Source organism: Protopterus annectens, chromosome 10.part0 (genome assembly GCF_019279795.1).
Source record: "Protopterus annectens isolate FY-2018-M chromosome 10.part0, PAN1.0, whole genome shotgun sequence".
Lineage (NCBI taxonomy): Eukaryota > Metazoa > Chordata > Ceratodontiformes > Protopteridae > Protopterus > Protopterus annectens.
In genome coordinates this window covers 899,979,975-900,006,728 of record NC_056744.1, presented here as the reverse complement: position 1 = coordinate 900,006,728, position 26,754 = coordinate 899,979,975, and the positions used below count along the sequence as shown (strand labels likewise).

Here is a 26,754-nt window from a genome sequence, read left to right as displayed (position 1 = left end):
TCCAATCTCTCTTTCCAGTCTTTAATGACCTCCTCTGATTGATTTCTATATTTATCATGCAATATTTTATATACCTTACTAATTATTATTTTTTAACAGTAACTTCTGTTCTACCGTCAACTAAAAACTTTATCAGGGCATGTCTTTCATTTAGAATCCTCCTATCCCTTTCTCTTTGCCTGTATTCTGATATCAATCCTTGGTAGGGAATGCAATCTTAAGCCTGCAGTCCAAATGCCTTCTTGATTTCTTCCCATTCTATTACCTTTCCCTCACTAATTATTTGCTACCAATATATTGGTTCCTTTGCAAGTTTTCTCTAGTAAATTGCAGCCCTCTCCTGGCTATTCTCATACCCCTACTTGCAGTCATCACTAGCAGCAAAGTTTCCTTTTGCATTCTCATGCTGACTTAGTTCTCAGAATACTTTCTGCTACTTTGTGAATATAATATTCTGCATGGCTGTTGCTATTCTATTGCAAATCCCCCTCTCTCCTTATTTCTTGAATTCCCTCTCTGTTTCATCATCATCCCTTTCCACATCAATTTATAGTTTTCTGCGTGTGTTATGTATATGAGTCTTAACTGTGTAGCTTTAAAATATCACTTCAGTTCAGGTAATCTATTGAAAAAATCAACTAATCCCACTTGACCCAGGCCCTCTTTCCCTCCCAGATAAATTCTTTCAACTCTTTATTAATTGTTGTCCACACCTTCTCCTCTGGTTGATAACAATATGCCTGACCTGTATACAAAACTAAAGGGTCTAAAAACATTTTCACTGCTTGTACCTTGCCATCCATATGCATAAACAAGAGCTTCAAGTTTCTCAGTTTCTGTATTAACTTTCTTCCCAGATATCCTTAGCTGCCATAACCTTAGCCTTTTTAATTCATTCATTGCCCTACTCACAAAAATCACAGCCCACTCTATTAAATGCCCTCTCTGCATCAAGACCCACCTACAACAGTGAGCGTGGTATTCCTTTTTGTCATTTATCTCCAGCATCTACCAGGGCTTAGCAAGATCTGTACTTAATATGCTATGTTTCCCAGGATAGGCACACCTATCATCCTTGCCTGTGCTGTTATGTGAGTAGGGTGCCAGTAACCTACAATTTCCTCTGGAGTCTACCTCTGTTTTAATAAGTATCCCTTTCTTTCAAAAAACACTAGTTCAGAATTTTAGCTTAGACATTGTTTGACTCATTGACCTGATGTGCAGGATAGAAGAAAAAGGAATGAAATCAGAAACAGTGAGCATTTGACCAGTCTTTTTTTTCCGAACATCATTACAAGCAAAAAAAAAAAAAAAAACTCTAGCTGCTTGTTTCAACATAAGAATACATCAAATATAAACTAAGTACCATACCTGGAGGTTGTGATCATGTCCACTGAAATATGCTGTCACTTTGTATTTCTTCAGGAGTGGCCTCAGGATTTGGATAAGGCAGTTGGTAGGGCCATGGTGGCCAATGGACCAGACAGGATAGTGGCCAGCTACAATCAGGAACTCTGATCTGTACCATGTAATTAAAAAATATATATATAGATATATTACAAGTAAACTTACAGGCATGTTTTCAGTATTCATTGCTAATGGTCAGCTTCATAGTTTGCTAGCCAACTGTTGGCAAAGGAAAGTAAAATGAGATTTCTTAAGTTCACCCAGAAAAATATTTTGTCTCCCTGTCTTTTTCTCTCAGTCTCCCTCCCCCTCTTTCTTGTTTCCTAATAAGATTTTTTTTAGTGAAATGTCTTATCTGAGATTTCATATTTAGGGAGAAATTGCAACTGACAGCTTGTCACTGTTTTGCATGCCACAGATGTCCATCAACAATGAAAACGTATTTTTGCAAAGAACAACATGATTTAAAATGTTAAGTGCAATTTAAACTACAGCAGGCAAACACTGCTTATATCAGTTTTATATTTTCTCTTAAATAGATGCTTCCACTTGTACTTTATTTATTTATTGAAAAATGCTGATAATGGAATCAAGTATCAATAAAAACTACAAACAATGAACATAAAACACATACAGACACATACTCTTTTATAAACCAAAATTAACTTTCTAAAAAGTGATTTTTACCTCCATGAAGGCTTTATCCCCTAACACGCTGGTACACAGCTGGAAAACACCCTGCAAGGACTAATCTTATTTGCTATTCCCTTCTGATTTGCTGGCAATGACCATACTGTTTTTCAGTGTTACAGTAGTTTCCATTTACCTGGGCAGTGTCAGAGCCTGTAAAGGCAGACATCTTGGTTTATACTGTGCTCCGTAACTACTGCACTATTTCATGATTCTTCAAGTAGCTTGCCACAGACAGCTGGACAGAGTATAAAGGAAGGGATGAAGGAAATGAAAGGGTGGGTCTCTTTCTGGAACTACAGTCACACACAACGTCTGTTCACAAGTATAGAGATTCCCATATACTTGTTATCAAAGCCATATGACATACCTTTGAAAGTTACAGTTGAGAAATCTGTATCCACAATAATTGTTACCAAAGACAATGAAGAACCCTTACCTGTGTCTGTTGTGACAGAAAATACAGATTCAGTTAATTTTTTTTATTTGTCTTTTCCACTCCACCTAGATATTTACATATGAAAGGCATACTCCTATTCACTCAGTGGACTATGTTATTACTGAAACTATTGCCAAGGAATCTGCAAGAATACACTCCTGTTTAAATGAAGGTATGATCTTCTTAGAACTTCTTAGTTATAAAATTACATTAAAACTCTTGAAATAGTAAACTGTTGGTCATAATATTTATAAAGAAGTAGAGTGAAAAAATTGTGCAATTTTAAGTTTTCAGAATGTATGCCATTGGGCCAGGTATTTTTCTAACCCAAAACTCTTAGCAAGTCTCTTATGTAATCATATAATGTATAGATGGTACACTGTAGTCAGAATAAAGATTCATTTGTGAAGGATATCCATCATGTTCATTTATTCATTTTCTAAACCTTTTGACTGATGAGGCTTCAGGTGTTAGCAAGCCAAGCAGGGTAGACTAGACTTCTTAATCCCAACAATGGTTTCCAGCTTATCATGTGAGATCCCAGGAATTATCAGACAAGATAAAGATATAACCTTTCCAGTGTCTTCCTCCACTTGGCTGTGTCTGGGGAAGATGCCCAGGGGCATCCTCTAAAGATGCACAAATCAACTTAACTGAGTACTGGTAACATGAAGGGGTAGCAGCTACACTCCCAGAATCCTCCTGGACTGCAAAGCTTCTCATTCTTTCATGACGAGTGAGCCCAGCTGCCATTCAATGGAACCTGACTCTGTAGTGGAAAGCATTAACACTACGAGGTGGCAACAAACTTTGTCCTGTGTTTAATTCCTTCAGCCTCTGCATGCCTTCTGTATGATTTTTATGAGGCCACTTAACAATTTTTCCTAAAATTAAATTAAATTAAAAAAGTCATTTTTACCTCTTGCATCCATGCTCTCATCCAGCTCATGATCAGAGCTGAGGACAGAGACACAGATTGTCCCATAAACATAACTTTGTATTGTGGTTCAATTCTCACTCCCTGATATAGTCCATTACAAAAACCTGCAGTAGTGCTGCCACTCCACACATTCACTGGTCACTCTCCCTATCCCCTCTACCTTAATTTATGTATAAGACAGCAAGATGCATAAGTTCCTTCACCCAAAATATCAGTCCCACCACCCCCCCCCCACACACACACACACACACACACACACACACACACACACACACACACACACACACACACACACACACACACACACAGGTAGAGAAATATCAACTCATTTCTTAGAAGGAATCGTAGCACCTGATTTCGGCATGATGGTCTTCATGTCATTTCCTTCACACTCAGTAGTGAATCTTTCCAATTTGCACTGGACATCACTGTCACTTGAGGCTAATAGGATTACATCATTTGCAAGCAGCAAAGATGCAGCTCTCAAAGTCTCAAACTGGACTCTCAAAATCTTGCCTGTGCTTTGATTTCATTCCATGGATACTACAAACAGGATGAGAAAAAAATCACAGACTTGGAAGTGTCCTACATCCAACTTAAATGTGTTTGACTTAACATGACAAAACTCCCACTTCACAAAACAGGGACCAAATGACATGCAGTGATTGTCCTTGAATCCCATACTGTTGTAGAACTTCCCTCATGACCTTTCAAGGTACACATTCATATACGTTCACCAAGTCCACAAAACACATGTAGTAGTACTGGCAAACTCCCATGACCCCTAAGATAACTGTGCAAGGACAAAGAGGTGATCCATTCCTCTTTCCAAGGATAAAACCTTATTGTGGTGTAGTTTTTTTTTTTTTTTTGTCTGGAGCTTCTGCTGCTGGCAAGGCACCTTGGACAAATGGTCTCAGAAGAGTGGCCATAGTAATAGTGGTCCTGAATGCCCTACTGATGGCTCATTTAAACAATGGGAGTGTCTCAACCAGAGAAGGAATACCAGGTCCCACTCCTTAAGCCAGGTCTGTGGCTGTTGTTCACTGGTGAGCAAGTGAAGGCCAGGAGACCCATATAAATTGGCTGGACTCAGGCTGAACATGGTGCATAGAATGATTGTAAGAGATCACCACTCACAGTTTAAAAGGTGGGGGTCAGGTGCAATGACAATTTGTAGACAGGTTCAGGACAGTTTATAAAGGACTAGAACCTTGCAGGTGAACCTGGCACATCTCTGATAAGGAATCCTTCAAGCTTGTATGGGATGGTGGGAAATACCAGCTAGAACAAAACAAAATTCTGGCTCAACATGAGGCTCAATGTTGTTGTTGTGACTTTCGGCTTTTTCCCGGTTAGGGGTCGCCACAGCGGAACTCCAGTCCGCTAATGATTGGTAGTTGATTTTTACGTGCCGAGTTACCAGCCCTGACACACAACCTTCAATGAAGGTACACCCATTCACGCATGTCTCCACGCAGAAGATGCTCTAGCTTAAAATTGAACCGGACAGCGTCTGACTGTGAGGTGACAACACTACCGCAGCACCACCACCGCGGGTCAATATGAGGCTCAATATGACTAAAAATAGCTAAGTTATAAACAACATAAATAAAAAGCTGCAGTTAAAAATAAACAAATCACTTTCATTGAAATCAATAAACAATGACAGGATAGATGCTTTTGTCTTGTTAAAAGCCTTCGACAAAATTCACACCAAAAACTTGCAGTTTAAATAAGTTGCAAACTGGTAGCGCAAATTAATGATGAATCACAAATCAAAATAGCAGAACAAACATGGGACACTCAGACATGTTGTGAAGGTGTTCTGGAAATGGCTTGTCAGTTCCTATGCATGCAGTTAGTTCAAAGTTCTCTCCCAGAAGGGTTTCTCCATTATATCTAGGCAATCAGTGACAGAGTGTCTGAATATACCCTGTACATAAATTAATAGTTGAAATGGCATCAATGAGCTCTGGTCAAATGGTGGTTGATGATTCTTATGACAGCAGTCCTAGGACAGACTAGCAGATACCTGAAGGGAGGTATCCCATTAAATTACGAGACCTTCCATGCAGTAGCAGTGTCTGGATTAGATTAATTAGTACTAACATGTCAGGAAAGCAGCAGAAGCAGCTTCAGCAGTTGACTGAGAGGTGACAGGAGATTGAAGAAGCCATGAAGAATGATTCTCAGCCTGCCTTGAGGCAGGTTCAGGCAAGCAATTCAGAGACTCAGGAATGAATAGTGGGACATTGCCAGGATGTTCTCAGCAAAAGTAGAGAAATCCTGACTTTGATTGAGGACATTGAGAGATGGAAGGGGAACTCAGAGGAATCCCTGAATCTGGTAGACATGCTTTCTGCAGAGGAGGCAGTGTCGGAAGCATATAATGGAATATTATTCCATATAATGGAACTGGATGATCACTGCAGTGATTAAACATTTCCACTGCAGCAAGGCTGCAGGAGTAGATGACATCTAGCTAGGAATACTGAAGGCACTGTTGGGGTGTCATAGTTAACACACTTTTCAATATTCCATGGAAGGCTGGGACATCACCTCTGTTCTGGCAAGCTGAGGCTGTGGTACCTGTTCTCAAAAAGGGAGGACAGGATGGCGTATTCCAGTTATCCAGGTATCACTCTTCTCAGCCTTCCTGGGAAAGTATGTGCCATGATGTTGGAAAGCAGACTCCATTCAATAGTCAAGCCGGCATAGTTGCACAGTGAATAGTGTTGTCACCTCAGAGCAGAAGACTCCCTGTTTCAACTCTCAGCTGGGGTGACGTCTGTGCAAGGTCTGCATGTCCTCCCTGTGTTCATGTGGGTTTCCTCCAGGTGCTCCAGTTTCCTTCCACATTTCAAAGAAATTCAGTAGGTGGATTGGACACTCTAAATTGGCCATAGGTGTGAGTGTGTATGTGAGGGTGTGGTGAGGAAGAACTACCATGCCAGGGATAACCACCTGGTGGGATTAACCTTGGGTCTGGATGATTGTCACTGCTAAAGTGACACCCTGACCCCATGTGTAGAAATAGGAAAAAGGGGGTGTGGATGGATAGATAGATGGATAGACACAGGTATGTGAATTGTCCCAGTCAGTGAAAGAGTGGATGATCATGCCATTGGTATCCAGGTCAAGTTAGTCTCCTGCTCTTAGGTTCATAGGTTCATGCTAGGCTATCTGCCCTAGGACATTTATAAGCCTAGCCAGAGTGTATTTGGCTTTCGCCACCCATTTTAAATTAATTTTGTTATGCCCTTTTTCGAGGTTAGTATACTGTGCCTCTGTCTAACAGTGACACAGAAGTGATACCCGGGGTAAACTTATGATCTCCCATCCACTCATCAAGATTCCTCTTGCCTAGCCTGGACTGGGATTTTATTCCAGAGTGAAGGGAGCCTCTGGGTTATGAATCTGTCCCTCCAGCATGTCCTATTTATTTCAGTGCTGAGGTTCAAGTCTCTCGAGTGCGTAGCTCAATGGGATTTGGATTTTCTGAGGTGCAGCATGTCCATTAATTCCAGGTTGGACATGGCTTTATACATCAGGCACAGATCACCTCTGAGCAGATGGTATGCCACTGAGTAGAGCTGGAGTTTCTTTAACCGGGCAGCATATGGCATCTGTTTGAGCCCTTTGATCCTCTTGGTGAGGTACTTTCGGGGTCTTTCCAGTTGCTGCAGGTGTCTGGTAAGGTACATCCCAAAAGGAGCATTGTACTCAATTATGGGCCTGATGAGGGATGAGTAAAGAGGCACGATGACCTCCCCTGATCTAGATGTGAATCCCTTCATGATTAGGTGGGCTATATAAAATGTTTTTCTAACCACTTTGGCCACGTGGTTGTCAAATGAGAGATTGCTATCAACTTGGGTCCCCAGGTCCCTAATTACTTCTTCTGTACTTAATGGATTACCACCTATGTGGTAATTTGTGGCACTTTGTTTTGCCAAAGGAGATGACTATACACTTTTTGGCGTTTAGCTTGAGGCCATGGCTCTGGCACCAGTTGTCTGTTTCTATGAGGCCCTTTTGGAGGATGCTTGTGTCAGCTGGAGAGTCAATTATGGCGCCCAGTTTGCAGTCATCTGCGAACTTGGTCAGCCACAGTCCTTCTGTGTTGGCCTGTACCTCCAAGAAATATATGCCGAACAAGAGAGGTCCCAGGACTGAGCCTTGTGGGACGCCACTTGTAACTGGTTTGGAGTCTGACATGGCTCAAGCAATTCTAACCATGTGGGTTCTGTCCCTGAGCCAGTTTGCAACCCATCTAGTGACATAGGGGGTTATATTTAAGCTGGTGAGCTTATCTATAATGCCCAAGTGGGGTATTGTATCAAAGGCTTTTGCGAGGTCCAGGTAGGCTGTGTGGACCACCTTCCCCTCGTCAATGGCCTTGGTGACTGTTTCAAAGAAATCAACCAGGTTTAAGAGGCAGGATCTGCCCTTAACAAAGCCGAACTGGGTAGGATCCAGTGTCTGTAGGTCCCCAATATCTTTATTTATGAGGTCCATGATGATCCTTTCCATAGCTTTGCAGACCAAGCTAGTCAGGATTATGGGGCGATAGTTTCCAGGATCCGTTGAGGCACCACCTTTGTGGAGAGGGACCACTGTTGCTGTACGCCGCTCTTTGGGTACATATCCTGTAGTAAGGCTGAGATTGAACAGTAGTTTTATGTTTGGATTTAGCTCTTCTTGGAGTTCATGTAGGACGCAGCCCGGGACACCATCTGGTCCCATTGATGCTGTGTTTTTTGCTTTGGGGAGGGCAGCTCTTACCTGAGCATCTGAGATGTCAGGGGGGCATCACTCTGCTGGGATAGATATTTGCTCTTTTGGTGGGGAGGGGGGGGGTGTTTGCACTGAACCTGTCAGCTAGGATGTTGGCAATGTCTGTGGGTTTGGTGTATTTTTTGTCATTTTGGACTAATTCTGAGCATATCTGGGAATTCCCACCCAGGTTCCTAACATAACTAAATAAAGCCTTGTGATTATCCTTAGTGCTCTGTGCAATTTTAGACGATTTTATGAGTGCCCGTAATTTTTTGCTAATACTGATCAGAGATGCCTTCCCTTTTTGGGATTTTGCTCTATCATGTAGTAGCTTCCTCCTTCTATTGTATAGTTTGTTTATGGCTGGGGTCCACCAAACAGGATGTCTGCCTTTGTAGGATTGGGTCTTGGTTTTATTTGTGATTGCATGATCCATGCATTCCTGAAGGTGTTCATAGAATGCGTTTATAAAGGATTCTGCGGTCTGGGCCGTATTTTCCACAGACCCGGGGGCTTTGAAGAATTCCACCTCGGTTTTGAGGAGTGTGAAATTTGCTTTAGAGAAGTTTTTCACTGTGGTTTTCAGGGCAGGGTGTGGAGTCGGGATGTGAATATCCAGTGAGATTAGTTTATGGTCTGATCTTACCAGTGAGGGATACACTTCTGGTCTGGAGCATAGAGTCCCCATGTTGGTGATGATCAGGTCCAGTATGTTTTCCCCTCTTGTGGGAGTGGTAACAAGTTGTTCCATAGCATTTGAGTTTATAAATTCTAGGAACCTGTTTACTGCACTTTGTCTTTAGCGCAAGCTAGCAGGTTAGTTAACCATTAACTAGATTATAGCTCTTTTTTGCCATTAAGTTTAGATCAGCTACTAAAGCTTTTGAAGCATTTAAGATGCTGGACTTTTCTATCATGCTATAACAAGATATATGTGTACAAGGAGTTTTCATCTGACGTCCTCGAAAAATTAACAAGTTCATACCACTAAAAAAGATTCTATATCAAATTTTGATATACCTGACAAACTGAAGATCCTGGCTACAAAATAGCACTCTTTGTTAATCCGTCTCCCAAGATGCACAAACTTCAGGTTTGATGCAGCAAGACCAAAAAAAGGTACTGCTACAGTACCATTACCACATGACTGATCATTGCACATGATGTAGATATAGTGAAAGTTTTTTTTTGTATGTTCATCAAGTTAAGACAAATTTATATATATATATATATATATATATATATATATATATATATATATATATATATATATAGATAGATATATATATATATATATAGATAGATATATAGATATAGATATACATAATTACATAGCTATCTACTTATAGATTTATGTATTAATGTGTACATGTGTATTTATATCTATGTATATTTGTGCATCTGTGTCTGTATGTGTATGTGTCCCTCTACCTCTATATACACATACGTGTGTGTGTGTGTGTGTGTGTGTGTGTGTGTGTGTGTGTGTGTGTGTGTGTGTGTGTGTGTATGATTGCTTAGCAATATGTATATATTTACATTTCTTTATATATCCACATATGTAATTTTTAAATTGCTAGAATAAAAAAGGTTCACTCACCCCTGCGTCTGGAAAGGTGTTTTAACCTCCCTTGATACTGCTCCAGATTATCCACTATGGCCTCAAACTATGGAAGAAGAAAAAGGCAGTGCAATGTTAGCCAGGCTTCCATGGGTACAAAACAGGTGTAAATTGGAAAAAAAGAAATATGCTTGTAGTACATCTCCACAGCTCTCTCACTGACCTCTTCTTCCCATTGGTGAAGAAAGTCTGGACAGTACCTCTGCAGGTCACTACAGTGGTGCCTGCACTGCTTGCCAATCTGCAGTATGCCAGTGGCCTCTGCCATCTCCCTGATGAGACACTGCCATATATTTATCTTATCTTGTGGAACCCTGAGCGAAATCCCTTAGTAAACACTCTTAATGGTGCTTACAGAGCAAGTAGAGAAAGATTTTCGTCTCTTGGATACGTATCACTGCCCACCCCAACCAAATAATCATGGCATTGTCATGCAGTGTTCAGTAGCTTAGTAAAGTGGTTAGTGGCATAGTTCAGGACTTGTTATACTGGTTTTAAGTTTTGCAGTACTGGATTGCAGATGTAAAACATGGCAACCACACTGGAGCTGCATGGTATATGCTTTAATGGTGACACTAATTGTGCTCTTGAGTGACTCCAGTCTTCACAGGTTGAGCTTACAGGGTGTGTGGAAAACCCATGCTTTTTGCATGACAAGTATATGCATTGTATTTCACAGCTGTGCAGGAGTGTGTAAGATGCCATATAGAATTTTCCAAAAGCGCATTCATGTGACATGTAGCATGACCAATTAAGCTGCATTCATGATTTGAGCCACCATGTGCTTAATAATCTTGCCCAGAGGCCCAAATCTGCATGAAATATGCATGAGTAGCTGCATAGAGCCTCATCTGCTACAGAATTCATAGAGCTGTAATCTGTGAACAAGCCAAAGGTGATTTCAGAAAGGAATATTATGAAACACTGAACTCCAATTTGATGAAGGTAACTGCACTTTCTTTTACAGTACCATTTGCAAATACAAGCACATCACTTGTCATGTTTTCAAATATATGACAAGGTACTTTATGGCAGTAGTTGTGAGATCAATGCTTAGAGGAAAGAAAGGTAACAGAGCCAAACAGACTGCTATGCACAAGGGATATCAAAGTTAACAGGAGACACACCAAGCTGCAATGGTGTAGTGCAGGTCTTAAATGAGGCAGACCTGCCTTGAGATGTGAGTACACCACATATGGGTTGATTTAAGAGATGGGAGCACTATGTCAGTACAGCCACCTGCAAATTGTAAGTTTTGTTTTTTTCTCTCTCCTTTTTATTTTGTGTGTGTGTGTGTGTGTGTGTGTGTGTGTGTGTGTGTGTGTGTGTGTGTGTGTGTGTGTGTGTGTGTGTGTGTGTGTGTGTGTGTGTGTGAGAGGGGATTACTTTGAATGGTGCTAGCAGGTCTGATTGTGTTAGAAAGTGTATAGGAAGAGTCCTATATGTAGGACTGACACCTGCAGTGGGGTATATACACTAGGGTGTATAGATGGGGTAGTGCTTGGGCAGGGATAGTCAACACTGCCATGGTAATCAGATGTTTTTCATATCCACAGAAATATGAAAAGCAAGGGAAAAGCAGAATCTTTCAGAGAACAAAATTTGAAAAAAAAAAAAAACAAGTTATCCGATGTAGAGAATGAGGTGTTATTCAGGTCTTCCATCTCCATGGTCGATGGCTCTTCAGGCAGGATACTGGAACCAGCCCTACTGAGACTATACATCTTGTGATCTCGCAGTAGGGCCAGTATCACAATTATGACTAGATGCATCATAGGATCATGCATCATTAACATTACCCCCGATGCCAAAAAATCATCCCTCTGCTTTGCATATGATGGTAACACAATGGAAAGGGGGGCCCTTAAGTTGAACCACCTCTTATGGAGATGGAAGAGTTTCTGGGCTCTGTTAGAAGGACAATAACCTCCTCACAGTCCTATGGTGTGATGTTGCATATTACTGTTGAGCTATAGTGTGGCCTAGAACCATGTGGGTATTGCCAAACCTGCTTTAAAGTATGATTACTTTCCATTGCCTCACTACTCATCAAACATGTTAGCAACATTGTGCGTTTCCGATGGCATAGGAACTTCAGGGATACATCCATCAAGGACACCTGCATGAGGTAAGTAAGGTATTTTCAAGCACTTTTGTTACACACTGCAGTATTAATTCTACAGTGGGAGTATGTTAAATGTGATGGGTTATAATTATAATGGGATTTGCATTATGCTGTGTTGTTCACATGTGAATCTCTGTCAAGCACCATCAATTTGGAACTTCTGCCTCCTGATGTTAGAGAATCATCTGACATGGTCAGGGAGAACAATGTGTCTATGTGTATGTTGGACACAATGAGTGTGCCCACTGGATTCCCTACTCAGACCATAAGCATAGCATCTGTGTCTGTGGACACCCAAAAGACACACAGCACACAGGGAGGACAGCTTGTTGTGAAAACTCACAGGGCAGTGTGATACTCCTAGAGGCCTCTCATCAATGTCTGACCAAAGCCGCATATTGCAAAGGGGGTTAACACATGGTGGTGCGTACTTATGCTCACCAGAGACATAGGTACTACCCTTCACCTAAACTAGCTGTATCATTGGGAATGACCCACCATATGTGCGGGTCCATTATGGAGGCACAGGCTAGTAGTACCACAGACATTTATAAGTTAATACAGATAATGCAGGGTGTGAGGGATGACCTTCAGGAGTTTATGTCACAGTTTTTATAGTTTACATAGTTTGAGATGTGCTATGAGGTATTCTGCACTGTCAACATGACTAGAGTTGGAGCACCACATCACACTCTTTATTCATTTCTGAATCAGTCCTTCATTTAGATTTACCAAATTTAAAGACATGGCACCGCTCATTTTAATACTGTTGCTCATTAGCATATGCTTATATAGCCATTAGCATATACTTTGGGCAGGTCTACCACTTGGCATCACCACATGTGATAAGTGTATTGCTGAATCATACACACCCTGAGAGTGGTCACACATTGTGCAAAATTGCTTACTGCAATGTGTCTAAAGTTTCTCAATGCCAGGGTTAGAGTCAAGAAACAATTTCACAGGAAATTCAAAAAGCATGTATTGCCAAATAAGAATTAAAAGAGCCCTTCATACCAAAGCTGCAGCAAAAAGGAAGTTTCTTACTTCCACCAATTTGCAACTATTTTTGAGTTGGCTGTTGAAAGCACTGAAGCTGCCTAGGATATTTTGCCGAAAACATGCAAAGTATTTGAAGAGGGAGTCTCTGCTCCTGTACCTCATCTGTGAAAGCTGGTCACATCCCTACAACTTTATATAACCACTGGTAAGACTGTTGCAGCTTCAAGACAAAAAGTATTTTCTTTTTTGCAGCAATCTTTACACAAAATGGTTGCATTTTTGGTTATGCTACCCATGCATACATTGAGGTCAAGTGCTCCTTTATTAAAAGCCCTTTTTGGGAACTGTGATTAGTAAAAAATCACAAATTGCTAAAGTATCTTATTTACTAAATTTATGGCTCAAATACAAAAAGCATCTTGTTTGTAAAACATGTTTTTCCAACTTCCCCTACAAAGTCAATCACAGCTCACTAAGAACACATTTCCCCTTCAGGAGTCAGACAAGTGTCTGAATGTACTTTAGTAAGTGCCAGTACAGTGAGGTAATTTTGGTGAAAGCCACTTTCAGTAATAAAGGAGTCTGCCCTCTTCCCTATTATTGTACAACCATGGAGGTGGTATAGACGTTTGAAGACTGAGAGTGTGTTTCACATGGGGCATACAGGGGTCTTGATCCTTGAAAAAAGTGTACTTTGAAGTTTGATAAACATGGATTTCAGCAATTTCATTTTGTGGCATTGTGTGAATGGGTGAGTGTGTCTCTGAGCACAACTAGATGAAGAAAGAGTGATCCCTTATATATGGTGAGTGTGTGTGTGTGTGTGTGTGTGTGTGTGTGTGTGTGTGTGTGTGTGTGTGTGTGTGTGTGTGTGTGTGTGTGTGTGTGTGTGTGGTGACATCTGAGAGAGGTATAGGCCATAGATAGGTTCAAGATTTAGGGACAAGCCAAAAATAATGATGGAACAGTTTTGGTTTTGTCAGAGAGAGATCATGCCTGTTAAACTTGGTTGACTTCTTCAAAACAGTCACCAAAGCCACGAACAAGGGGAAGATGGTGCACACCACCTACCATGGTCTAGCCAAAGCCTTTGAAACTATTCCCCGCTTGGTCATAATAGATAAACTCTCCCAGCTAGGCATCAACCCATATGTTACAGGCATGGGCAAACTACGGCCCGGGGGCCACATGCGGCCCGTTAAACGTTTTGATTCGGCCTGCCAAACTTGAAAAAACCCTGCAATTCTGATGTTTCCTCACTAGATGGCGCACTCTAGATATTGGCTTTGTTGAGGTGAAGCGCAGGCCTATTACTCCACGTTTGCACTTTACCCTTTGACCCACCGCCCCTCTATGAAGATGAGCGGACCCAAGAAAAGGAAAGTGGACAGAGAATGTCGAGTGTTCAATAAGGAGTGGACAACGAAATATTTTTTCACTGAACACCGATCATCTGCTGTTTGCCTGATATGCCAAGAAACTGTGGCGGTTTTTAAAGAGTATAATATTAGCCGTCACTTTGCCACAAAGCACGCTAATTATGCTAGCAAGCTCTCAACAAAAGAACGGGAAGCTGCTGCTGAGAAGGTGGCAGCTAATTTGAAGGCTCAGCAAAGTTTTTTCACCGTCAAACTGCCATTCAAGAGTCAAGTACCAAGGCCAGTTTTATGCTTTCATTCAAAATAGCAAAGGCCAGCAAACCACTGTCTGAGGGCGAGTTTTTAAAAGAATGTATGGTAGAGACAGCAGGTATTTTGTGCCCGGAGACCAAAGACAAATTTGAGAAAATCAGTTTATCACGGCGGACAGTGACTCGCCGTGTGGAACTAATAGATGAAGATATCACCAGCAGATTAAACAAAAGGCGAAGTCATTCACTTTTTATTCTTTAGCACTGGATGAAAGCAACGATGTCAAAGACACTGCTCAGCTCCTCATTTTTATCCGAGGAATCAACGAAACTTTTGAAATAACGGAGGAGTTTTTGACAATGGAGTCTCTGAAAGGACAAACACGGGGAGAGGACTTGTTTGAACGGGTGTCTGCTGCCATCGAAAACATGAAGCTTCCCTGGAGTAAGCTTGTTAACGTCACCACAGATGGATCTCCGAATTTAACGGGAAAAAACGTTGGCCTGCTGAGGAGAATCCAGAATAAAGTGAAAGATGAAAACCTTGACCAGGATGTCATTTTCCTCCACTGCATCATCCACCAGGAATCTCTATGTAAATCGGTGTTACAGCTGAATCATGTTGTGAATCCTGTGGTGAAACTCATCAACTTCATACGCGCATGGGGACTTCAGCACCGTCGGTTCATTGCGTTCCTGGAGGAAACTGATGCGGATCACCAGGACCTGCTTTATCACTCCCGTGTCCGCTTGTTGAGTTTGGGCAAAGTGTTTCAATGAGTGTGGGAGCTCAAAGAGGAGACTGGCGTGTTTTTGGAGCGGCAGGGGAAGACTGATGAATTTCCTGAGCTGAGCAACAAGAGCTGGATGTGTGACTTTGCGTTTGCTACGGACGTATTTTCACACTTGAATGAGCTCAACGTGAAACTGCAGGGGAAGGAGCAGTTTGTGCATGACATGTACACAAACGTGAAAGCCTTCAAATCCAAGCTGGCTTTATTCTCCAGGCAGATTTTGAACAAGTCATTCACTCATTTTCCTAGACTAGCCACGCTGAAAGAGGCCGGAGCAAAAGTAAAGAAATACAGTGAGTCACTGGATGCACTGCACGGAGAATTCTGCCATCGGTTTTTGGATTTCAACAAAATTGACAAGTCACTTCAATTGGTGGCCTTTCCTCTGTCACAAGACCTCGAAACAGCTCCAGAGGAGCTTCAGCTCGAACTGATCAACCTTCAGTCTGACCCTGCCTTAAAAGAGAAGTTCAGCTCTCTGAAACTAAATGACTTCTATGCTTCACTCAATGATGCCGCTTTTCCAAATCTAAGGCGAAAAGCGCAGATGATGTTGGCTTTGTTCGGCTCTACCTTCGTGTGTGAACAGACCTTCAGCGTCATGAACATCAACAAAGCCAGCCACAGATCCAAGTTAACAGACCTACACCTCAGATCCATCCTGAGAATTGCCACAACAAAACTAACTCCAGACTTTGATGCGCTGGCTAAAAAAGGAGACCAACAACACTGCTCCCATTAAAATGTGTGTGTCTCCGTGATACGCATGTTGTTAAAATAAACAGTGCGCGCAGATCAAATATAACGCTTCACAGACTGACTTGCTGCAACTGTTTCATCCTTGCACTGGTCATTGTTGACTTTTGGCACCGGGGAAACAAATTGAATAAAAGGAACAGGACAAGTACATCTGCATCTCCTACCGTTTTTGAAAAAAAAGACAGTCAGGAGGAGAGTGATGGTGATATCCTGAAGGATAACAGAACTTTCAGTGCTTTAAAATAAAATGGTCATTTATTTGATTTTCAGTGTTTAAAGACTCATTTTAAAGTCAGAGATTTTATTGTAATGATTTTCTTCATTTTCATTGGAAATTCAAGCACATGTTTTCTCCATATCCCAAGATGTGTATTTTTCCCCCAATGAGTTGATGTTTTCAAAGCATGCCATCTATCTGCTCCTGTTCCGGCCCCTTTGTCAAATGTTAGAACTCAATGTGGCCCACGAATCAAAAAGTTTGCCCACCCGAGTAGCTAACTGGCTTGACTGATAGAACCCACTCAGTCAAAATAGGGGAAGCCATCTTTAGTAGTAGACCTGTAACAAGCGGTGTACCCCAAGGAATGGTCTTGGGGCCTCTACTGTTTGGGATATACTTTTCTGAGGTGCAAGTCAAAACCAGCAGTCTGTGGCTGACCAAGTTTGCAGATGACTGCAAGCTGGCTGCTTTCTTAAATTCCCCTAGTGATGTGAATATTCTCCAAGAGGGTCTTAACCATGCACCAGCAACAGATGAACGTCATACTTTGTTGTTGTTGTGTCTTTCGGCTTTTCCCGGTTAGGGGTTACCACAGTGGAACTCCGGTCCGCTAATGATTGGCAGTTGATTTTTAAGTGCCAAGTTGCCAACCCTGATGCACAACTTTCAATGTAGGTACACCCATTCATGCATGTCTCCACGCAGAAGACGCTCTAGCTGAGAATTGAACCAGACAGCGTCTTACTGTGAGGCGACAACACTACCGCAGCACCACCACCACAGATAACAGATGAACGTCATACACCAGTAAATAACAGAATAGATGGCATTGAAAGAGACGTTACAGAGGGAATAGTTACACGTCATAGTGAACCAGCAGATGCACAAGCTGTACAGATGACTGTAAATAATATACAAGATGTACGGAGAAAGAAACCTATCTCATGTGAGACAACTAGAACTTCGAATGATGAAATATTGTTTTTTCCTTTTCCACTACCATTCAAAGAATTCCAAAAACCAGGATGGAGCCCACAATTTATTTTATTTATTTTTATTTTATTTATTTATCATTTGTTGACCGGGAAAGTCCGACTAGGTTCCACAGAGCCTGTTTTCAGCGGAGGCCCGGGGAGAAATGCTCCAGATGCATGTCTTTGGAATCGAGCGTCAAGAAGTGCAAATCGTCAGAAGAATGGCTGGAATTTCAGAAGACCAGTGAATCGAGTTTAATAATTAACATATCTAACTACCATTTGAATGAAGTGGAAACTAAACTTCTTAACAAAGGACTGTCATTTATACCTGCGAAAAATGCTGACTACATAGACCTATTGTTGGACATTAAATGTTTACTAGAAAGGTAAGCCTAAATATGTTATTTGGTGAGAATACCATTAATAATAAGGAATGTTTTAGGAAACCCTCCACTTATGTACCCCCATCACATCCTCTATTAGAAACATTTGAAAGAGCCTGTGAGAGGGATTTGTTTTATTTAGTAAAAAAGCCTGATAAAAAAGACTTTTACAATTTAAGCACATTAGAATGTGAAGCTCTCAAGAGATTGCAGAACAATGATGAGATTGTGATTAGACCAGCTGATAAGCGTGGTGCAATTGTAATAATGGATACACATTTCAATATGACTAAAATGAATGAGATGGTAAGAGATTTAGACACATATTTACCCCTTAATATTACACGTTTACATAAAATTATAAGAGATGTGCAGAGTGATTTATATGACATGTTTTTGTGTAATGTAATAGATTTTGAATTATACAAATATATATTGATTGAGAAACCGTTAGTCCCTACAATAAGAGGCCTACCTAAGGTACACAAGAATTTGTCGAATCCAGACATGAGACCAATTGTAGCCAGCAAGGCTGACAGAATCAGCATCTGTCTATGTTGAGAAACATCTTAGACAGATAGTTGAAAGAACGGATACAGTTATAAAAGACACTCAGCACTTTCTTGAGACCTAAGAGAATACACATTACGTGAGCATGAAATATCTTCTGATTTTTTGGTGACTTTAGATGTCACCTCCTTATTTATGGGTATACCTAATGATATAGGAATTGAGTATATGAGATTGGTTCTGATTAAACATGACATGCCTAGAGATTTGATAATTAGATGTGTGATGTTAGTAGACATGATTTTAAAAAATAATGTGTTCCTATTTGATAAGACCTATTTTTTACAACAAAAAGGTGTAGCGATGGGGACTCCATGTGCTAACTCGTATGCAAATCTGTTCATGGCATACTGGGAGGACATATATATAACACAGAATACACAATATAGTACTAGAATTAAATATTATAAGCGTTTTGTTGATGATGTCTTTCTAATTTGGGGAGATGATGAGGGCAACTTAAGAGAATTCATTGAATACCTAAATGGGACCACTACCTTTCTGAAATTCACAGACAGTTGGTCAAAGGAGATGATAGAGTATTTGGATGTGAGAGTGTCTAAATCTGGTGGAATGCTACATACAGAACATTTCAGGAAAGAATGTAGGAAAAATGCAATATTACATCGAACAAGCATGCACCCCCCCCCCATATTTATCAGAATATAGTGAAAGGTCAAACTTTAAGAATCTTCAGACTTACTAGCGATGATGAAGCATTTAAGTTGAAGTTGGATGAACTGCAGAATGAATTCAAAGAGAGAGATTATAAAGATCATGAAATTTCAATTGCTGATGACATAGATGTGATTAGAAGAGATAGTGCAGGCAAACCTTTTATTAGAAGAATGACTAATCGAAATGAAGAAGCATCTAGTAAACTTAATGGGAAATTTGGGAACCTTGTGCTACCATATACTAGCAAAAATAAGAAGATTAAAGAAATTATTTACAATAACTGGCATATCTTAACTCTAGACCAGAAAGTCAGGGCAACAGTAGGAGATGCACCACATTTTACATATAAGAATATCCAGTCTCTAAAAAGACTACTCTGCTTTGAGAACAATAGAATAGAGAGAGTTAGAGCAACCAGAGAGGGTACATTTCATTGTAGGTCTTGTAATCATTGTCAATATGCATCTGAATCCAATGTTTTCATACACCCTGATACTAAATATAAATATACTTTTAGATTGTATGCTGACTGTAAGACAAGAGACTTAGTATATTTAGCAGTCTGCCAAAAATGTAGTTCCTTCTATGTCGGTAAAAGCAATAGGACACTAAGAGAACGCATTAGGGAACATATATATGCAATAAATAAAGAAGATGAGACCAATGCCCTAGCTAGGCACGATATACAGAATGATACTACTCACACATGTTGTTTCACAGTCATAGAATTAATACACAAAACCGTGAAGCGAGGTGATAATAAGAATCACACAGAAAAACAAGAGGCCAGATGGATTCTGGGACTACAAGCTGACTACACGGGTTAAATGATAGGATGTCACTGAAGCCCTTTTTGAAAGAGAGACCCCTCAGGCATTGACTGAGGTCATGTAGTCCCTCAAAAAGTTTTTTAGTATAAAGTTTTTAGAATAGTTATTAGTATAGTTCTTATATGTCTGTATATGCAGTTTATTTGGGCCATTGAAACCTTACATATTATGTTTTTATTTTTAACTAGATGTTTAAATATGTATGATTTTTTTTTTAAATGACATAAAGCCATAGAAGCACTTTTGCACTGTTTATTTATGTTATGCAGGCAATTTAGTTTACAGGGTTTTTATATTTATATTTGTATGTCTTTATATTTGATTTATATATATATATATATATATATATATATATATATATATATATATATATATTTTTTTTTTTTTTAGATGAATTTTTCTATACATTTAGATGTGCAAACATATGCATTGTATGATATATGCATCGTATAATACGTATTTTTGTATTTTAGAAGTTTTAGCTATATAGCTTTAATTAATTTATGCATCTATTTAATTAATTGAATGAGGTAGCAATAGTTCATTGGCTCCTTGACTATATAAATTCTGACTTTGTAAAGCTGGCAGTTGAAAGTCTGAAGAAGTGTTTATTACAATGTGAGAGCGCTTACTGGCTGTTTGTACCTTTTTATAACTGTTACATATCTTTTGGAATAAAGCTGTTTTAGAGAAGAAGTCGGCTCTGATTGTCGTGTTGTGCCCTTGAAGTTCTGGATATTTTAAACTTTTGGTAATGCTGCCCATGATCCAGTAACGTATTAACTCAAGTCAATATTAACAACTAATGCATACTTATAATGTAGGGCTGTGAGTTTGTGAAGTAACAGTATAAAATTAAGTCAATGACTGGCAGTTAGAATAGAGGACTAAATCTCTGGCTTGTTAATGAGCTACTTTCTGCAACAAGGGTATAGGTCTGACTCTTTCCACTAGCATTTGTCTGCTGTGTGACCTTAAACAAGTGACTTACCATGACTGTACGTTAGGACAAGTGGGAATTAAAGCTGTGCTCATTAATGGTCTCCTGCACTGCATGCCTAGTAATTACAGATGAACAAAACTGCTGCAGATAAAAACTTGAAATGAAAATAGGACAGAATACCAGTAATTATTCCCAGGTCTGGGCACTATAAAATGAAAAAAATATGTAGTTTATTAGCATTTCAGAGAAGCTGTACTAATTGTTAATTTCATTTTAAAACATTACCTGCAGTCTTTCAGTTTCTTTGTGATCCAGGAGATCTGTTTTTCAACAATGTCAACATTTTCTGGACCACCTGGTTGTTTTTTATTGTAAGTATTGCCACAGAGGAGAACTGTATCGATCATTAAAATCGTAATGGATGCATTTGTGCTGGGTATCCTAAACTGTAAGTCATAATAGTAATAGGGATATCTCCTAAAATGCAAAGCAAATATAGAATGGTAAAAAGATTTCTGTTAGAAAGTACAATAAAGATCAAAACAAAATTATACAAAAATAGAAAGTTTTTGAAACAATAACTGTTTCAGTTTATTAGAAATTCATCAACTGAATGTTTTCAGTGTGAAACTAAACAATTTCCTGTAGAATTTACCAGAGGAGATAACACTGAGATTTATCAGAGATGTGGTCGTGGGATACACAGAAATGTTCACAGACCTATGCAATTGTTCAGCAAATCAACATATCCTAAGCAAAGTATTGATAGCTTTCACAGTATGGAAACAAATCAGTAAAATAGCTTTCTATAAATATTGTTATTATGAACAGGAAAAGACGCTGCATAATTATGGGGGAAATAATATGAATAATCCTTACTTGTTACTAAAGGAGTACCATACATAAATATACGATGCATGAATAAAGAAATCAAACACATAAAATGTCCAAAGGGATTTTTATTATCCAGAGTATAACCAGATTACGAAAGGAGTGCATGGTATACAACATGCATATACAGAAGATGCTTTACACATTCAAGCTTAGCCAAACAAATACATTGCATGATTAGCAGTCCAAATGTTGTCTTGGCTTTGCTAATCCAATATAGATAAATATTTCTGTTTGGGGCACCATTCTACAAAAGAGTAAAGGTGCAACTTAAAATTAGCAATACAAAAAATATGAAATACAGAATAAGCCACAAGATCTAAATTACAGGACTAGATTATAATCAGTTTACAGAGCCATAGATATCATAAAAATGTCACATTAGCATATAGGAATGCTCAGATCAAATAATTACTTCACTAGTGTAGAAAAATCTAAACTAATATTGACTAAAACTTATCAGGGGAAAACACAAAAGACCTGCTTCTGATGATGTCACCAAAAATGCAAAAGCAGACATAGTCAAGGTTTACTACCTTGTACTATACCTGTTCATTAACATTAAATGTGCTGTCTAATGTGTGTTTTTGTGTGTATGTGTGCTTGTGTGTGTCTTTCAGTGTTTGTGTGTGTATGTGTGTGTTTATTTGTGAGTTAGTAGCTGTATTTTTCTTTGTCATGTTGCTGCAGTTTTTTTTACATTTTGCAGTGTTTTGTTTTTACTTCATAAATCATTTTATAACTAAAATTGATCATTGTCAGCTGTCTGAAAAGCAAACATCTAGGATAAGAAATTTCTTAGGTCTGCACTCAGCTTTATTTAAGTTAGCAGTTTCCTTTTTATACCTGCGCCTTCTAACTCCCATTATATTATACATTGACTTCTGGTGTTGCAGCACAAGTTCACTCACGTTATGCACGTATGAGGGAGCTGAACCAGGCATTATCTTTGTTACAGTTCTTGAATCTTATTTTTTTCCCTTGGATTCTTATGACTGCTCATTCCTGAAATTACATGCATTAAATGTTCTTGCTAATCAGCTTGGTGCTTTCAGTTGCTAGTGCTCTCTAGGTTTCCTCCACCCCATGGACAAAGCCATAAATAATGGAGGGGGGGGCCAAAATAGGGATAATTTTTAATTATTGTTCTTACAAACTTAGAACGTTGATAAAATAACAGGTTTTGTGTTGGCACATATTTTCTGAAGGGTATGAAATTTGAAACTCAAATGTCTGTCATTATTTTCTGAGTTTAATTTTTAATGACTTGACAATGTTTTGCCAGAAAATCACAGTTTTATGAAAAATGGACCAAAAATATGAAACAAAAATCTGGACATTCTCTGAAATTATGTACAGCTGAGAGGTATGCATGCCTCTGGCCTTGTAATTTATGGCTTTTGCTCTATTAATCCCTTGTTAGAAATTCTCTCTTTCTATCTATCTTACTAGTTGCAGCCAACTGCTAGACTGACCCTGGCCCTCAGATAGCCACTACTGTCCATGGAGTTTACTAGCAAAGCTGAAATGGAAGTAGATTCCCAGTCTTTTTTCTGTATCATAAATATATGCACACACCTGTAGATAATTCAGAGTCCCTCATTCACCTACTACACATCTTTGAAATGTGGGAAGAAACCAGAGAAATAGGAGAAAATCTATACCAACACAAAGAGGACATGCAGACTCCACACAGAAAGCACCTCAGCCAAGAATCAAACAGGAGGACCTCTGACCGTGAGGTGGCAACTCCACCCATTGGGCATCTGTGATGCTTCTCATTGGAGTAAGTTTGGGCAAATAACTTTCCCCTATCAGTTTATCAGGCAATATATTGTTTCAATGAGGCTCATAGCAATGGAACTATTGTCTGGCAATTTCCTGTTTTTCAGTTACTGTTTGCAGGTCTGGGATGTTATCACTGTACTGTAGTCTTATTATTTGGAATAAAGCTGTTTGTAGTTTCTGGCAGTACCTTACTACATTTTTGCACTTCTGACTGAGAGGCCGACTTGGATTTGTTTTCCAGTCTGACTGTTTCTTTCAGATTCACAAGACTTTGCTCAATTTCGAATCATTGTTTACATGACCAGAAGTTAAGAGGACTACATCATGATACTGTGACTGAATTTATGGCATGTTTGGAAGATGTACTTGGCAGGAGGGGCTATGTGCTTCTTAATTTTTTTTGTATAAACCTGCCACAGCTGCTATATTTTGGGCCTTATGTACAATAAAACTTTTACTTCAGATATATATATATATATATATATATATATATATATATTTTTTTTTTTTTAATAATAAATGTCTCTGGTTGAAAAGTTTACAATTCTCAAACTAACATCATCAACATAAGAGAAAAAAAGAACAGGTAGGCTGCATAACATTTACATCCAGAAGATCTGTGCCCCTCTGTTCTAGCAATATTCAAAACACTACAATTTTTAATTCTAGTATATTTCTGTTGGCGCCCACCCTACTGTAAACACATTTGTTTACATTTTTCTCAAAGTAATAAATAAAATAACTGAAACTAGTCAACATTTCTATAGTATTAACTTACAGCTAGATTTTTTATCTGTACTTGAAGTATATAGCCATTAAACTCTGTCCAGCTCTCTGTACTGTTAACGCATTCCTTATTAAGAAGCAGTGAGGTGCCAAATTACACTATTTTGTTTTATCTATTGGGTACTATAACTTACTGATCTTCAGGGAAAATTTTAAATCTTAACCATTTGTTCCATTATAATTGGTATTTGTTGTTGTTATTGCCCTCTATATTAAGTCTTCCCTTATTTGCTATTTCCTGAATGAGGCATGTAATGTCCGACCCTCTTGGTGTGTCTTTTTTCTCCCATCTCTTAGTGATTATTTATAGCTGGCAATCAGTTTTGTCACCAAGAATTCTTTTTCTTGTATACCGTTTATTGCCTATGGAGTAAGCCATAAGAAATAAACCTTAGGTGTTAATTCTACTGCTCCTGGCCAGATCCTCTGTAATATATCCTGATTGTATTTATTATTGTATTTATTTATTTATTTATTTATTTTATTTATTGCATTTGCTAACCAGGAAAGTCCACCGGGCCTAGAAAGACCTCATTTTCAGTGGACGCCCAGGGAGAAAAGCTCCACATTAATTACATACAAAAGTAAAAATGTTAATACATAGAACAAAGTATAACGAGCAGTACTTTTACATTCATTAATTACATGTAAATGATGTTTAATTACATACAAAAGTAAAAATGTTAATACATAGAACAAAGTATAACGAGCAGTACTTTTACATTCATTAATTACATGTAAATGATGTTTAATTACATACAAAAGTAAAAATGTTAATACATAGAACAAAGTATAATGAGCAGTACTTTTACATTCATTAATTACATGTAAATGATGTTTAATTACATACAAAAGTAAAAATGTTAATACATAGAACAAAGTATAATGAGCAGTACTTTTACATTCATTAATTACATGTAAATGATGTTTAATTACATACAAAAGTAAAAATGTTAATACATAGAACAAAGTATAGCGAGCAGTACTTTTACATTCATTAATTACATGTAAACGATGTTTAATTACATACAAAAGTAAAAATGTTACTAGGTACAACAAAGTAATTAGAGCAGTACTTTTGTGTTTAAAGAAACTAATAGCAATAAAAGTGACAATCTTTCAATCAGATATGGATATGTAAGTAATAAATGCAAGCATTTGAACTAACACATGAGTATAAATGTATTTGCTGAGTTCTTAGCAGAGGAGAGTTGATTTCGGGGTAGAAAGGAGATAATGGGAGGGCTAAAGGAGGAAGGGTCAACTTAAGGTGATAGCAAGGAGTTAATACGGTAGGGGGGAGGAGGAGAGGAGAGATTTGTAGTTGAGTGGTTAAGGTTGAGGCTCTGGGGAGGGAAAGGTGAGGTGTTTGGGTTATTGGTTGGGGTGCAGGAGCATAGCCAGTGAGAGGAGAGATGTAATTTGAGTGATCTTTTAAAGGAGGCAAGATTGTTGATAGTCCTGAGTGAGGAAGGGAGATTATTCCATAACTTGGAGACAGCATGAGAATACAGCATTTGGCTGGCTGAGAGCTTGGGTTTCTTGACAGACAGTAGCATTTTGTTTTCAGATCTGAGGTGGCGGTTAGGATGGTACATGGTCAGTGTGGAGGAGAGGGAAGGGCAGGTTTCTGGTTGGTAGATTATCTTGTGGGCTGTAGTTAGTTGTAGATAAGTAAGCTGGTGAGGGGATTCTAGCCAATTTAGTTGATGTAGAGAGAACCATTGTAGGGTGGGGGGAGATAGGCTGAGTTTAGAGAGTTTACCAAGCAATAGGGAATGAGACATAGTGTCAAATGCCTTAGATAAATCAAGAAAGAGTTCAGAGACTAAGGAGCCAGCATCTTGTGCTCTATTTATTGTGTCCAAGAAGGAAGTGAGGGCAGTGTTGGTGCTATGTCCAGGCCTAAAGCCATGTTGAGTGGGAGGAAGAATTTGGTGTTTTACAAGATGACCTAAGAGCTGCATATGAATGCACTTCTCTAGTATTTTAGAGATGGGAGAAAGAATAGCAATAGGGTGGAAGTTTGAGATGTCGGAGTTGTTGCCGCCTTTATGAAGGGAGAGAATAAATGCTTTCTTCCAGATATCAGGTATACAAGATTCTTGAATGGACCTGTTGAGGAGGATGCTGATAGGATATGCAATGGAGGAGGCTGCTAGCTGTAGATATTTTGCAGGTAAGTTATCTGAGGCATTGGTGCATGGTTTTAGTTTATGAAGACATTTTTAGATGGCAGATGTGGGAATTTGATGGGGTATATGCAGATGGTTTTGCTTGTGCATCTGGGCTGATGGGTGGGAAGGTAATAGTAAGTTTGGCGATGGTATTAATAAAGTATGTATTAAAGAGTGAGGCTAGCTCTGAGGGTGTTTTTTCCGGGTTTGGGCATGGGGTATATTTAGTTCCTGGGTGGAGTAGGGTGTTGATTGCTCCCCAGAATTTCTTGGGGTTTTGTCTATGCTGGTCTTGGAAAGCTTGGAAATATTCTTTTTTGTT

At 39.1% G+C, this 26,754-nt stretch overlaps 1 protein-coding gene across 2 annotated transcripts in view; it reads right to left on the bottom strand.

The window, feature by feature from the left end:
* The window catches only part of LOC122812816 (tartrate-resistant acid phosphatase type 5-like), a 245,051-nt gene that overhangs the window by 54,080 nt on the left and 164,217 nt on the right, over window positions 1-26,754 (bottom strand). For both annotated transcript variants that reach the window (XM_044084869.1, XM_044084868.1), the window contains exons 5-6: window positions 21,076-21,267; window positions 1,372-1,519 (exon numbers count right to left, since the gene is read on the bottom strand). In XM_044084869.1, coding sequence (XP_043940804.1) covers window positions 1,372-1,519; window positions 21,076-21,267 — 340 coding nt within the window. The remainder of the gene's footprint in view (window positions 1-1,371; window positions 1,520-21,075; window positions 21,268-26,754) is intronic.